The sequence below is a fragment of the Mchenga conophoros genome, linkage group LG7 (genome assembly GCF_057382185.1).
Source record: "Mchenga conophoros isolate Kocher_MC1m ecotype Shallow Benthic linkage group LG7, M_conophoros_male_GT1.1, whole genome shotgun sequence".
Classification (NCBI taxonomy): Eukaryota; Metazoa; Chordata; class Actinopteri; order Cichliformes; family Cichlidae; genus Mchenga; species Mchenga conophoros.
In genome coordinates, this window is record NC_140532.1 from 38590518 (window position 1) to 38602736 (window position 12219).

A 12219-nucleotide genomic window follows, 5' to 3' on the forward strand; every position below is an offset into this window, starting at 1 on the left:
ACTTGTTTGCGCAGGCATCAACAAATTTATGCTTTTTCATTGACCTTTTTAATACCAGTTTGAGCCAGATGTTTTGTTTGTGTGTTTGCCTTTTTTTCAGATTAGCCATCAGCAATATGTTTGTGTCTAACCCTGCATAATGATTTCTTTTTAATGCAGTATTAAAAGTAGAAGAACAGAACTGAAAATCATTTCCATGTAAAAAAAAAAAAAAAAAAAATGATATTGATTTCCAGTCCATCACTAAATTGAACACATTTCTGAAGTGAATTAAACTTTAATATTATATTCCAAAAAGATTTAGTAAGGAGAAAGTCATCCCAAGCTTCAATTTTCACAGTCATACCTGTGTAATCTTGCTTCCTACCTAATCACAGGAGTCAAGCGTCTTGCAACTTGAACTTTCTCTTGAAATTCAGTGAGATGGGTCACTGAGGTCTGCAGAGCTATTAAAAAAACAGAATGAATTAAATTGATTTTAGCACCCCTTGTGTCTGTACCAGTGATTTCCACTCATTCCTCTCACACATTTTTTTCTTATTGGCATGCATGCACACGTGCACAAAAAAACGTTTCAAACCACATGTCTCCACTGTCTCGTTCTCTCTGTCACACATTTCTTAATGCCCACTTTCCCATACTGTAACTAATGTGAAACACTGCAGTGAAAAAGTGAAAGACTTGGCCAAACCAACTGTATTAAACCACAAGCTGCGCTGATTAGGACCAGATGACAGGCATGGCTCCTAAATATCTCTTCATAAAACCCATGAAATAAAAATGTAAACCCCATGTACTAAATCAGTTGTGACTACCAGTCATCTGTGTTTATGTGGGAGGAAGTTAAAGATCAGCACGGATCTTGTGTTGAACTGAAATATAATCCTCGTCATAAATTACATTCACAGACTGGATGTGGCTGGAGTAACTTGTGTGAAAGGTGGTTTGGCCTTCATAAAAGAGCGAGTTCAAATCAGCCATTGATCTCCCATTGATGAGAGATCTAATCTCTGTTGATAAATCACCTCAGTGTTATCTTGTTTGGGAGCATAAAACAGTCTACTCCCATGAAGATCGGCAGGGTGGCTCCAGTAGTTGCTCAGCTCTATAAATTCAGCCTTGACGTCTGGATTGATGAACTAGGATTGCGGTCTATACATTTTTACCTTCAGCTTTTTATTACATATTATGTCCACTGACTATTGTTGAAGGATGTCAATACCAGAGTTAGAGGCAATATTCAGTTTACTTTAAATATTCCTTAAAACATATTCTAATACTAATATTAATGATAATAGCAGTCATCATTTTGACCGAGCAATGTATACGTCACCCACCATTTCTGTTGACGACTTTTTGAATCAAGCTAAGAATTCCTTAGGAATTTGCTTGTCTCTGGATGAAGGACATGAGCCTGAGATAAGGAAGAACTCCCTCACTTGCATACGATTTGCCAAGCCACTACACATGCCTTTCATTACTGCTTCTCTTTCCATTTGTAAAGGGATTTTTAGTATTTGTGCCTGGTTCATTCATTTCTGCTGCTTGCGCAGGACAAAGGTAGCTTACCATTTTCAGTGCTCTCTAAGTCAAGATGCTGGATTTTTTGGTTTTTTTCTCTCTTCACTGATTTTGATTATTAATCTCTCTGATATCTTTTGAAATTAATGAACTTGTTCAATAGATCCAGAAGCCTTCTCCATTCTTTTCAGTATTGCCGTAGGTGAAGAAATTAGGAACAGTGTGGCTTGTACACTGGTGTAATGACTGAGGTGCCATTGTAGAGGAATACAAAACTATTTTTTTGAAATTGTTTTTATATTTATGCTGCCATTTTCAACAGTCTTGAGAAGTTATCCCATTCATTCAAAATAGTAAATTCATCGTTTAAGATAAATGGAGTCTTAACGATATTTAGGTTTAGGTTCACCAGTCTGTCTCAGGACTAAAACGCACAGAGAGACAGGCAACCATTCACTCTAACATTCACATCTACAGCCAATTTAGAATCACCAGTAAACCCAACCTCATGTCTGCTCAGCTGACAGATTTGGACCCAGGACTTTATTGCTATTATTGCTATTTATTGCAATATTGTTCCTCCCTTTCTTAATAATAACTTAAGGTATTTCACCCACTTAAAAATGTTAGAAATTATTTTGCATTACAAAATCTAAAAAGCTTAATAACTCCAATTAATTAAAAAAACTGTACAGGCAATGATAGCACTGCATGACAAAGCTTTTAAATTATTCAATAGCCAGATTTCTCTCTATTATGGTTTTTAGTTTTATTCTTGCACAAACAAACCACACAGTATAAAACTCACAATGTTGCTCTGTTCTTTAATTATGCATTGTAATTTCCTCACTTGTTAATAAAGCTATGGAATGAACTGAGTCAGACATGCGCCATAGATTACCACATTAATCACACGAGTCATAATCAGCTAAAATGAATGATAATGGCACTCTGAAATGTCTTTCTCCTTACAAATTACCTCAGACACGATCTACATCCATCAGCCAAAGGGCTTACAAAGTTGAATTGCACATCAATTATATGAATCTTAAAGCTGACATCCATCTGATGCTTTTTTTTGTTTTTGACTGGAGTATTATCAATTGCTTGACACAGCCTTGAGCACTTACAGGTGGAAATAACCCTTCTGCGAACCTTGTCTAAAGATTTTTGTTTCCCTACCAATGGGATCTTGGCAGCAGGACGGAGTCCCTGCTGCTTAGATTACTACAGAGCTAATCTTCACTTGCATGCAGGCACACAAACATTTCTGTACTACACACAGAGCGATGGTTAGAAGTATTGAATTACATTACCTGCTGAAAAATTCTTTGAATGCTGAGGATGCTTTTCTGTGCTCAGTATGAGACAGGTTGGTGCTTGGGAATAAACACTATTAATATCTAAACAACAAGATTCTGGTGAAATACTCAATGCACTAGGAGATCTAGATGTGTAAGGAAAACAAGCACAGTGTAACATCTGTAAGGTCAAATATTAACCAGATACTACTGAACAAATCATAGGGGAAAGAAAACTAAACACAGGAATGTATAATCCAAGCTTGAGCTTTTCTGAGAATTGTGTTGCCGAAATCCAGGAAACAGTTTTTTTCCATCATATAATTTTTATTTCATATAATGGTTGTTTGTATAAGTAAATCAAAATGACATTGACTTTGTGCAACATGATATTTAATGGAGTCCTAAAAGTGGGGGAAAAAAGTTAATCTTGTGGAGAGAATGAATATACTCAGCAAATTAAAAGCTGTGCTCTAAGGTTTTCATCAAAGGTACAGTAGTCTCTAATATGGTGAACTGGATGATAGGAAATGCTGCTCTGTTAGGCACATTGAAGGTCAAAGGGTTACATGTCTTGAGTACACACAAGCTTAAATATTTGGAGGTGAAACAAGTGTTGTCTTTGTTTTTTTCTTACAACTTTACATATCCACTAGCAGAAGTACTCAACAAATCCTACAGATAAGACAACAACTACATAAATATTTAGTTACTGCTTACAAGGGCAAGGGTCGCCTACATAACATCAGAACATATGGCGCTCATATGAGTTTAGTGTAAAGGCAAAGATGCCGTGTTGTTTCGATTTAAAATACAGAAGAAGAATGTTTTCTGTGTAATTCCAGGAAGAGATGTCCTGATTCTTATCACCCACATTTCACAATGAAAATGGTTAATTTCAGGGACTTTGTCTAAAGTTATTTTATGCACAAGTATATGTGTTTCTGCTTGCATGCAATATATGTGTGGGTGCTCACTGATGGATTTAGCTCGGGTCTTAGTTATGACGGCTCAACAGTATGTAATAGATAGTTGGAGGTATGACCTTGGGACACACACAATCCATCACTTGACATGGGAAATGTCTACCAATTGCTCTTCACATGCACTTTTAGAATGACTGTTTAAAAAGAAAGAACTGTTATGCAAGTGGACACACACTATAGAGATGAGCAGAGGAGCTGTACCAAAACTTGCATAACAATAAAACATTGTGGATTTGTAAAAAATCATTCAAAATCAGTCTGCCATGGTTATTGCAGTGATAAGCAAATGCAGAGCTACAGCAGTGAAGCAGACCAACAACTAAAAAGACTCTATGAAAGCTTGAAATAAATGTTATATGAGCTCATTCTTTGGAGTTAACAAAAATAAATATAATAATACAATAATTATTATCAGTATGAAAAAGTTTGAAACAGGAGGTTAGTGTTAAAACTGAGGTGGTGAGAGTTATTTTTAAACTTTCACTGTTTCACTCAAAATAAACAACATTGTGTGTGTCGCATGATTCGAAAAAAGCTTCAGAAGTATTTGTGAACTCAGCCAATTGTGTGTAACGTACGTGTCTGTTTAGAGCAGTGTTTCACTCTGTCTTTGTTGGTTGAAGCACTGACATCAAACCTACATGCACACAAGCTTTGCTTTTTCTGTCACGTCCTGTCTCATTCTCCTTCACACAGACACACTAATACAAGACTGCTATCTCTCTTCATCCGTACATCCCCATGTTTGAGCTGCTTGCCTTTCGCCAGCATGCAAGATTTATTGGATTTTGTAGCTCAACATTTTGACCACATAAGGAAGATTTCAATGTTTCATGTGTAGATTTCATGTGTAGGAGAGACAGCGTACGACAGTGTAAAGTCATGCGATGCTTGCATACAAACACAGTCATAAAACAAGGAATTGTCATTCTGAAATACACACAGGTAATAAATAATTATTTTGATTCATGTCATCGTGCAACACATTTTCAAGATTTCTGACATAACGAGTCCCTGCTCACATTTTTCCACAGTTTTTTTTTTCTTTTGTGTGTGTCTGTGTGTGTGGTGGTGGTGGTGGGGGCGGGGGGTTCTTTTACCTATGAGAAAGAGAAAGAAAGTCCTACATTTTCACTGGCAATAAAAAAAACGAAGCCCTACATAATAGGTACAACAATGATCATAATAGATAGAAAAGATCTTGAGTCAACCACTTAACAGATATTATGAAAGCAGATTAGTGGACAGAATGTGGGATTTATCATCTACATGTATATGTAGTATCTTCTCATCATCAGACAAATTAGCCAACTGTCGTGAGCTGAGATTTCTAGCAAAGCATTTCACAGCATGAGTATGATTAAAGGTTTGCAGAAGTAATAAAAATGATTAAAACACCAATTGGAAGTGAGGGTTTAAAATGGCCACAGGAGGTGACAATTTGCATTTTGAAATGCCAAGAAATCCCAGGTGAGATTATTGAATTGAGCACACTGGAAAAAAAGATTATTCCCACTTTAAGGATTCACATTGGCTTTTGAATTAGGCAACAATTTCAAGACTGAAGATTTAAAAAAAAGTGTGTTTGTGGAAATGTAGAAATAAATCAGTATATTTCAAGTAATATTTTCTTATCAAGAATCGCTGTTTTTTTCTCTCCCTAAAATAGACAAATGTTTTTCTGGACTGTGAGGTGATGTGTTGGTTGACAATTTTGGGGGTTTGTTTTAGGTTCATTAACAATTTATTTGCAGTAAAGATTGTAAGGATGCATTTTCTTTTTTCATCCTAATCCCAGCTAATAATTATATATATAATATTACATGTTAATAATAGATAAAAACATGAAATTAATTTAATGAATTGCATTAAATAATCACTAATAAGGTTAAAACTAACTCTAGCATAGTAGTAAAATAAGTTTGGGTTTTTTTTTTAAACACAAGTATTGCGTGTATGTGTGTGTGTGTGGGAAGGTAGGTTGTTGCAGTAACATCATCGAGGTATTTTAACAGCTAACACTTGCATGAGCTTACACTCTCTTTTGGCACTGACAGTGATAATTACAGTGCTCCAGTTATCTTCTCAACATACAAATAATCCTGCAAAGGCATGAGGCGACATCAAGCACAGGCACACATGAGGAACAGGCCTGCACACATGATTGATTCCAACTTCCACAATGCACGCACATAAAAGCACTTAGGAAAATTGCATGCACATGTCGTACTACCACAATCTGTCAGATTGGTAGTACTTTTCCTTGGCTTTATGGTTTGTGAATTCCAACCCAGTGGGTTCATTCACATAAAAGACATTGTGCTGACAGTCTCATCCGAATGACAGTGTGAGGGAGCTGGCAGGCGGTCGCTGCCTTGCTGAAGATAAAGAGAGAAGATGGAAACAAATTGAGGCAAGAGCAGAAGAGTAGTAGAGTGGATAGGATAACGGAGAGAAATAGGTGACAGTACAAGTAAAAAGGATAAAGTGAGTGCTGAGTCTCAGCTTACCTGCAGAGAGTTTTGGAAAAAAAGGAAGTTGGATTTGGTTTGGAGGTAATGACAGTGACATTAGCTATCAACAAGTTAAATACCTTTATTCGTTGATTTTATAATCCTTCAGTCACTAAAATGTAGAGAAAAGCTGACCTTTTTTTAAATTTTTGTTTTCACTATATTTTAGTACTTTAAAAACAAAACCAAACACCAAACTTTTTTTTTTTAACCTGGCAGCTTGGCTTCATGGAAACCAAATGTGCAGCGCTCTTTTTCAGGGCGAGGATATTAAATATCAAGGCCTCTGTGTAAGCATGGATTTATTGGCAGGGCAGAAATGAGCTGAGAAAAGCAAGACAGCCAAGCACACACATACACTGTGAATAGAGACCAATCTTCACATCTCTCTGCTTCTTAATGAAGTAGTAAGTCCCTCTGCTCTTCCTCATAGGCCAGCCAATTAGGACACAGGCAGCTGGGTATTGACCAATCAAGTAGCCGGCTTCAGGCATTTAGAGTAAGGCCTTGACATTAATATACTCAATCAGTTAGCAAAGGGAAATTGTGCAGTGTGTGCGTACAAAGTGTGAAGCTGCTGTAGGGTACAACTATGTTAACAACTATCGATTCACAACTACAAAATTGACTGTGGCTGGAAGAGCAGAGAAGGACAGAAATGCAAAGGTGAAAAAAAATCAGGAGGGGGGCGAGAGAGGCAAGGAAAAAAGAAAGAGAAAGAGAGAGAGAAACGGGAAATAAAACCAAGGTTGTAAAGTAAGGACAATTTAAAGATTGTGATGAAAAGAATGAAAATAACATTGGTGGAATCTGAGGCAAGAAAATAATCAACAGAAATTCCTCAATCCAATCACAGTGAACAGGCTGGGAAGCCACTTTGCTTTTAAAATATTTAATGGTCTCTTTATAAATGAGGATATTTGGCTGCAGTGGATGAGCAGTGCCCTCTTTTCTCCCCCGAGACTGATTATAATTTTCTTTTCAGGGCCTGTTATCTGCACACAGATGGATTGCTGTGCTTGTGCTGCACAACATAACGGGCTCTCATGTAAAAAGAAAAAAAAGAAGTTTTCCCTCGATTCACGCTAATCCAGTTTCTTGCCCAACTGTTCCTTGGTTACCCTTAACATCAAATGACAAAAGTTTTAATAACAGCTTGATAGGTCCTAAGATAGAGCATCTGCTGCATATTTTGTTGCATGCTCTCGTCTCTCCCCCCTTCCTTTTTGCATTAAGTCCATTAGATATAAGACTTAAAGGGGCCTGGAAAAAATCTGGAAGTCTTCAGAGTACAGCAGAAAGTGAGCACCTGTACTGATTTTGAAATCAAAATGATAGACTAAGTGTTCAAAAAAAGAGTTATAGTTGGATGTGCTTGTTTTGAGATGTGAAATAAGTGTGGAAAGTATGGACTGTGTATCAAATTAAAGCACATATGAGAAGTGACAAGATTCATTCATCTTTTTTTCAAATATTTTTAAAATTAGGATTGATATAAAGTAGATAGCCCACTAAGCATTAGCTCCAAAGTGCTGACCCGATGCATCGAAATCTGTGAACTGTCGGCTTTCAACCCCGACGGCATGTCCATGTACGCCGGGGTAGAAACCCACATCTCACTAATTCTGATGCGTCGGGTCAGGGCTTTGTGTTTACGTCTTTTTGCGAATCACTTGACCTGCTCTCATTTTATGTTTTAGCTGTTTGGTGGTTGTCGAAACAGTTTAGTGAGGTTTTAACCTGAGAATCTGGCATTTCTGGCAAAATAGATTTATATATTAAAACCATACATTCAGGATTTTAATGAATCGATATCGCTTTATTCAAGCCAAAATCGTTTTTAATCGGAAAATCGATAATCAAAACCCACCCCTTGTCCCCAGGTCTTCTTTCTCTCTGTCTCTCTTACTGTCTGTCTCTTGCAGTAGTGGGAATGGTTTCAAGAAGCCCCACGAAGGTTCACCTGCTATCCATCTTCAGTCAGCACAGGAGTTCTGCTGCATCTTTCACCGACTCCTTGCCAGAGTTTTTATCCTACTTATATGGTTTTCTGCTTGTTGCTTTGGTTACCTGGGTTGCTTTGAATATGGTGGCCTTGTATTTACACATTGATCTCCTTATTCCTCATAGGGAACCTGTTGGAAAAGCCTGCCTCATATTGTGATCTGACTGACCCATTCTCACATCTGTCTGCTGAATACCTACCTACTCCCAGAGAATTCAGGATTGGAAACCTTAGTCCTGTGGGAAAGAGAATTGTAGATTCCTGCTTTGCCTTTACATGAAGAATACTTGCCTGTGCTCCCAGCTGAAAGCATAGAGCACAGGCAAGTACTTCCTAGTAAAATGTCTTTGGATACTTACCGGAAGAAACTCTTACCTGAGTTGAGCCTTTTTTGAATTACTTAGCTGCAAATATTTGATTTTGATTTTGTCCTGCATTTGCTTCCTGCAGGATAACCGAGAAACAAAAGATATGTTATTATAGATCTATTTTATTCATTTATTTATTTCTTGAATTGAAAGTTTTAATTCTATAGAACTACGTCACATTTAGTATGTCCCACCCACCACCACCTTCTTTTATATTTTATATGTACCACTTGTGTGATGTTTGTGTCCAACCATCTATCCAGACAGTGATGGATTACAGAGAGAAATGAATTCAGCTGTGGTCTGAGTGTAAATAAGTGCGCAAGCATATGATAGTGGTTTAGAAAAAAAAAATTGTGCAGATCATTAGTGAAACACTTGTTTGATCACAGTTTCCAGACTTAATGACAGGACTGAGCTTGACTCACTAATGGTTCTGTGGTATGTGTGTATGTGGGTGATCCCATGTACTGCAATTCTTTAGGTGCAGAGTTTTAGAAGCTGAGGCATGTGGTGGGAGGAGACATTTTTTGCAAGTGAGGACATGTGGCTGGTCATCCTAAACCCTCTTTTCAGGGTTGAGATACAGTTTGGGATCAGGTTCAGACTTAGCTCTTGTAAATGAGCTGACTGAAAGGTTGTCAGCTTCTTTGACATCCAGGGCACTTTTACGATTTGGGACAAAAGATTTAGGAAGTTCATTAAGACACTGACAACAAACAACAACTATATTTTGATGCAAAAACAAATATGGACAGTAAACGTTTTGTGCAAACGGTTATAAACAACTACCCATCTGTCCAGCCAGCAGTGTATTGCAGCAACATTCATGAGGGCAGAGAACAAGCCAGTAAATTAAAACTCAGGACTTTTTAAACTGAGGTAGTTATGAAGAGAAGGTGCCAGTTATTGACTAACTCTGGGCAGCAGATAAGAGGCCCTTTACAGATCTGGCACACATACGAAACCACAAGCATACACATGCACATGCACACACTGGAAAACCACATTGACATGCCCACACACATATACACACGTTTAACACCCGCATCACACACACACATCCCACTCCTGTAATTATACAGCCGTTTTATCCCTTTTCTTTGCCCTCTTATATTGAGCAACTCTGCCAGCTCTGCCTTCACAGAACTCTTTTATTAGCATACTGCCATAATCACAGCTCAGCGCTTTATAGTGTGTATTAATGGCATTGCTGCATCGTTGTACTGGCATATGGTTAGTGTCTTGCTGACACCACAGTCTTATGAATGTCACCAGGAGAGAATCCCGTTTTCTGCAGGAGAGGAGAGGAGGGACAAAACAGATAAAGAAAAGCTAACTGAGGTGAGATTTATGAGGAATATGAGCGATGGAGGGGTGAGTTTTGATGAGAGGTTAATACGTGAAAAAAAGGGAAGGAGAAGTGGTAAGATTAGGAATGACAGGGGAGCAGAGGTATTACAGTTTTTCTCAATTGCTAAAACACATTTCTTGAAACTACGCCTCATATCCTCACAACAGTAAACACAAATCCATAACATCTCACTCAATTTCCCAAACATCCTATTTCCAGGTCAAAATGAAGCTCTACACCCAAAACTATTCACTCCTGCTGAAAAACCAAACTTTGCCCTCAGACATCAAACACAAGCCCTCAAAAACACACACACTACAACAGAGTTTTGCACACTGGTACAATTAATTCAAAACAATAGTTCCAAAACAAATAGGTTGCTTATGGTTCTCCCCTTCAAAACCCTTGTCACATGATAAACACAAAAGACGCAACCAATGTATGTACAGTGGCACATTGTCATTCATGTACTATACAGTACAACACACACCAGAAACATTATCCCACCTCAGCATCTTGTCTTTGGTCTGGGTCAGGCCAGAGAATCTCATCCACATCACAGGCTATATTGGCCCCAGCCAGGCAGCGGGGGTAAAATCCTCTTGCATGCCTGATCCACCCCTGGCATGCATCTACTGATATGTCTAGGCAGGCCTCTTCCATGGCCTGAAGGAGGTGAACACGGACATAAGGTTCTCGGTCATACACTTTCCACCGCCATGCCGAAAATAACTCCTCTATCGGGTTTAGAAAGGGAGAGTATGCAGGCAGAAAGATATTAGAAAACCTTGGGTTATTGGTAAACCAGTCACGAACCAGAGCAGCGCGATGGAAGCTGACGTTATCCCACACAACAACGTAGTGAGGCTGCTCTGGCTGTGCTGGTTCCCTGTAGTCCAGCTGGAACATATGTTGTCTTAAACCATCAAGAAAAGCAAGGAGAAGCATAGTGTTATAGGGTCCTAGTACGCCATGGCGGTGGAGTACCCCTCGTTGGCTGATGGCTGCGCACATAGTGACATTCCCCCCACGCTGACCAGGGACATTTACAATAGCCCGATGGCCAATTATGTTCCTCCCCCTTTTCCTTCTTTTGGTCAGGTTAAAACCTGCCTCATCCACAAAGATTATTTCATGGGGAACAGGCCGTCCTTCAATCTCAAAGATTCTCTGCAAAACACATAACACAGTAGAGTCAATCGGTACCCTGAACCACAGTTCAAGAGTGCTGAAATGGCAGCATAAACTGCCATGCTGTGATGGTACACAATACTTTATACAGTATCAAAACTCATACCTGAACATATTCCACACGTTGGTTTTTCACTCTGTCAGAGTTTCGTTCGAAAGGGACTCGGTATGCCTGTTTCATCCGGAATTGATTCTTTCGGTCAATTGTGGAGAGGCTGATGGCATTTATGCCTCGAAAAAGATGATCATCCTCAATCACTCTCCTTTGAATCTCTTGCAGGCGGATTACATTATTTGCAATTACCATGTTTACAAGTTCCCTCTCTTGCTCCTCCGACAAAAGCCTTAACCTGCCTCCACCAGGTGGTCGTCTCTGTGTCCTACAAAAATAGAAGCACTCATTACTGTAACTGTCACACATTCATTTTACAGGCAAATAATGGAAACATACTGAAACTCAAGACACATAAGTTCAGTAACTTAAACATTACTGTACAAAGCAGTCTTACTGCAAGTACACCTACCTGTTTTCCTCCCTGAAGGTTCTGATGATGGAGGCAACAGTGAAGCGACTCAAATTTGGTTGTACTCGTTGCCCAGCCTCCCTCATAGTCATCCCATGGACAAGGACATGGTGAACTAAAGTGGCTCGAATTTCATCCGAGACTGACTGTCTTCTTGCCCTTGCTCGTCCCCTTCCTTGTCGCCGTCGTTCTCCACCTCCTTCACCACGTCCTCTTTCTCCACCACGTCCTCTTCCTTTGCATCTCTTTGGATCCATTGTTTCAAACCTGAATGAGCTGACTTTGGCCCTTTTATCTATCTATCGCAGGTTCTGATTGGTGTGTGCTAAATTTTGACTCCTAGTGTTTCCACCTGGTTAATTGTGTGCTAATTGAGCTCAAGCTATGCTGACTTAAGTTAACATTATTGCATGCTAGTGCTTTCTAAATGACTACATGGTGTAAGCACTGTAAAAT

The 12219-nt window shown here is 38.8% G+C and overlaps 1 protein-coding gene across 1 annotated transcript; it reads right to left on the minus strand.

Annotated features, from left to right (window-relative positions):
- Window positions 1–10190: 10190 nt before the first annotated feature.
- On the minus strand, window positions 10191–11888 carry LOC146570620 (uncharacterized). The gene is made up of 3 exons (XM_085281206.1): window positions 11764–11888; window positions 11346–11619; window positions 10191–11218 (listed from the first exon to the last, which is right to left on the minus strand). The coding sequence occupies exons 1-3, from the start codon at window positions 11853–11855 to the stop codon at window positions 10547–10549; spliced, it is 1038 nt and encodes a 345-aa protein (XP_085137332.1). The 5' UTR covers window positions 11856–11888; the 3' UTR covers window positions 10191–10546.
- Between the last annotated feature and the right edge of the window lie 331 nt (window positions 11889–12219).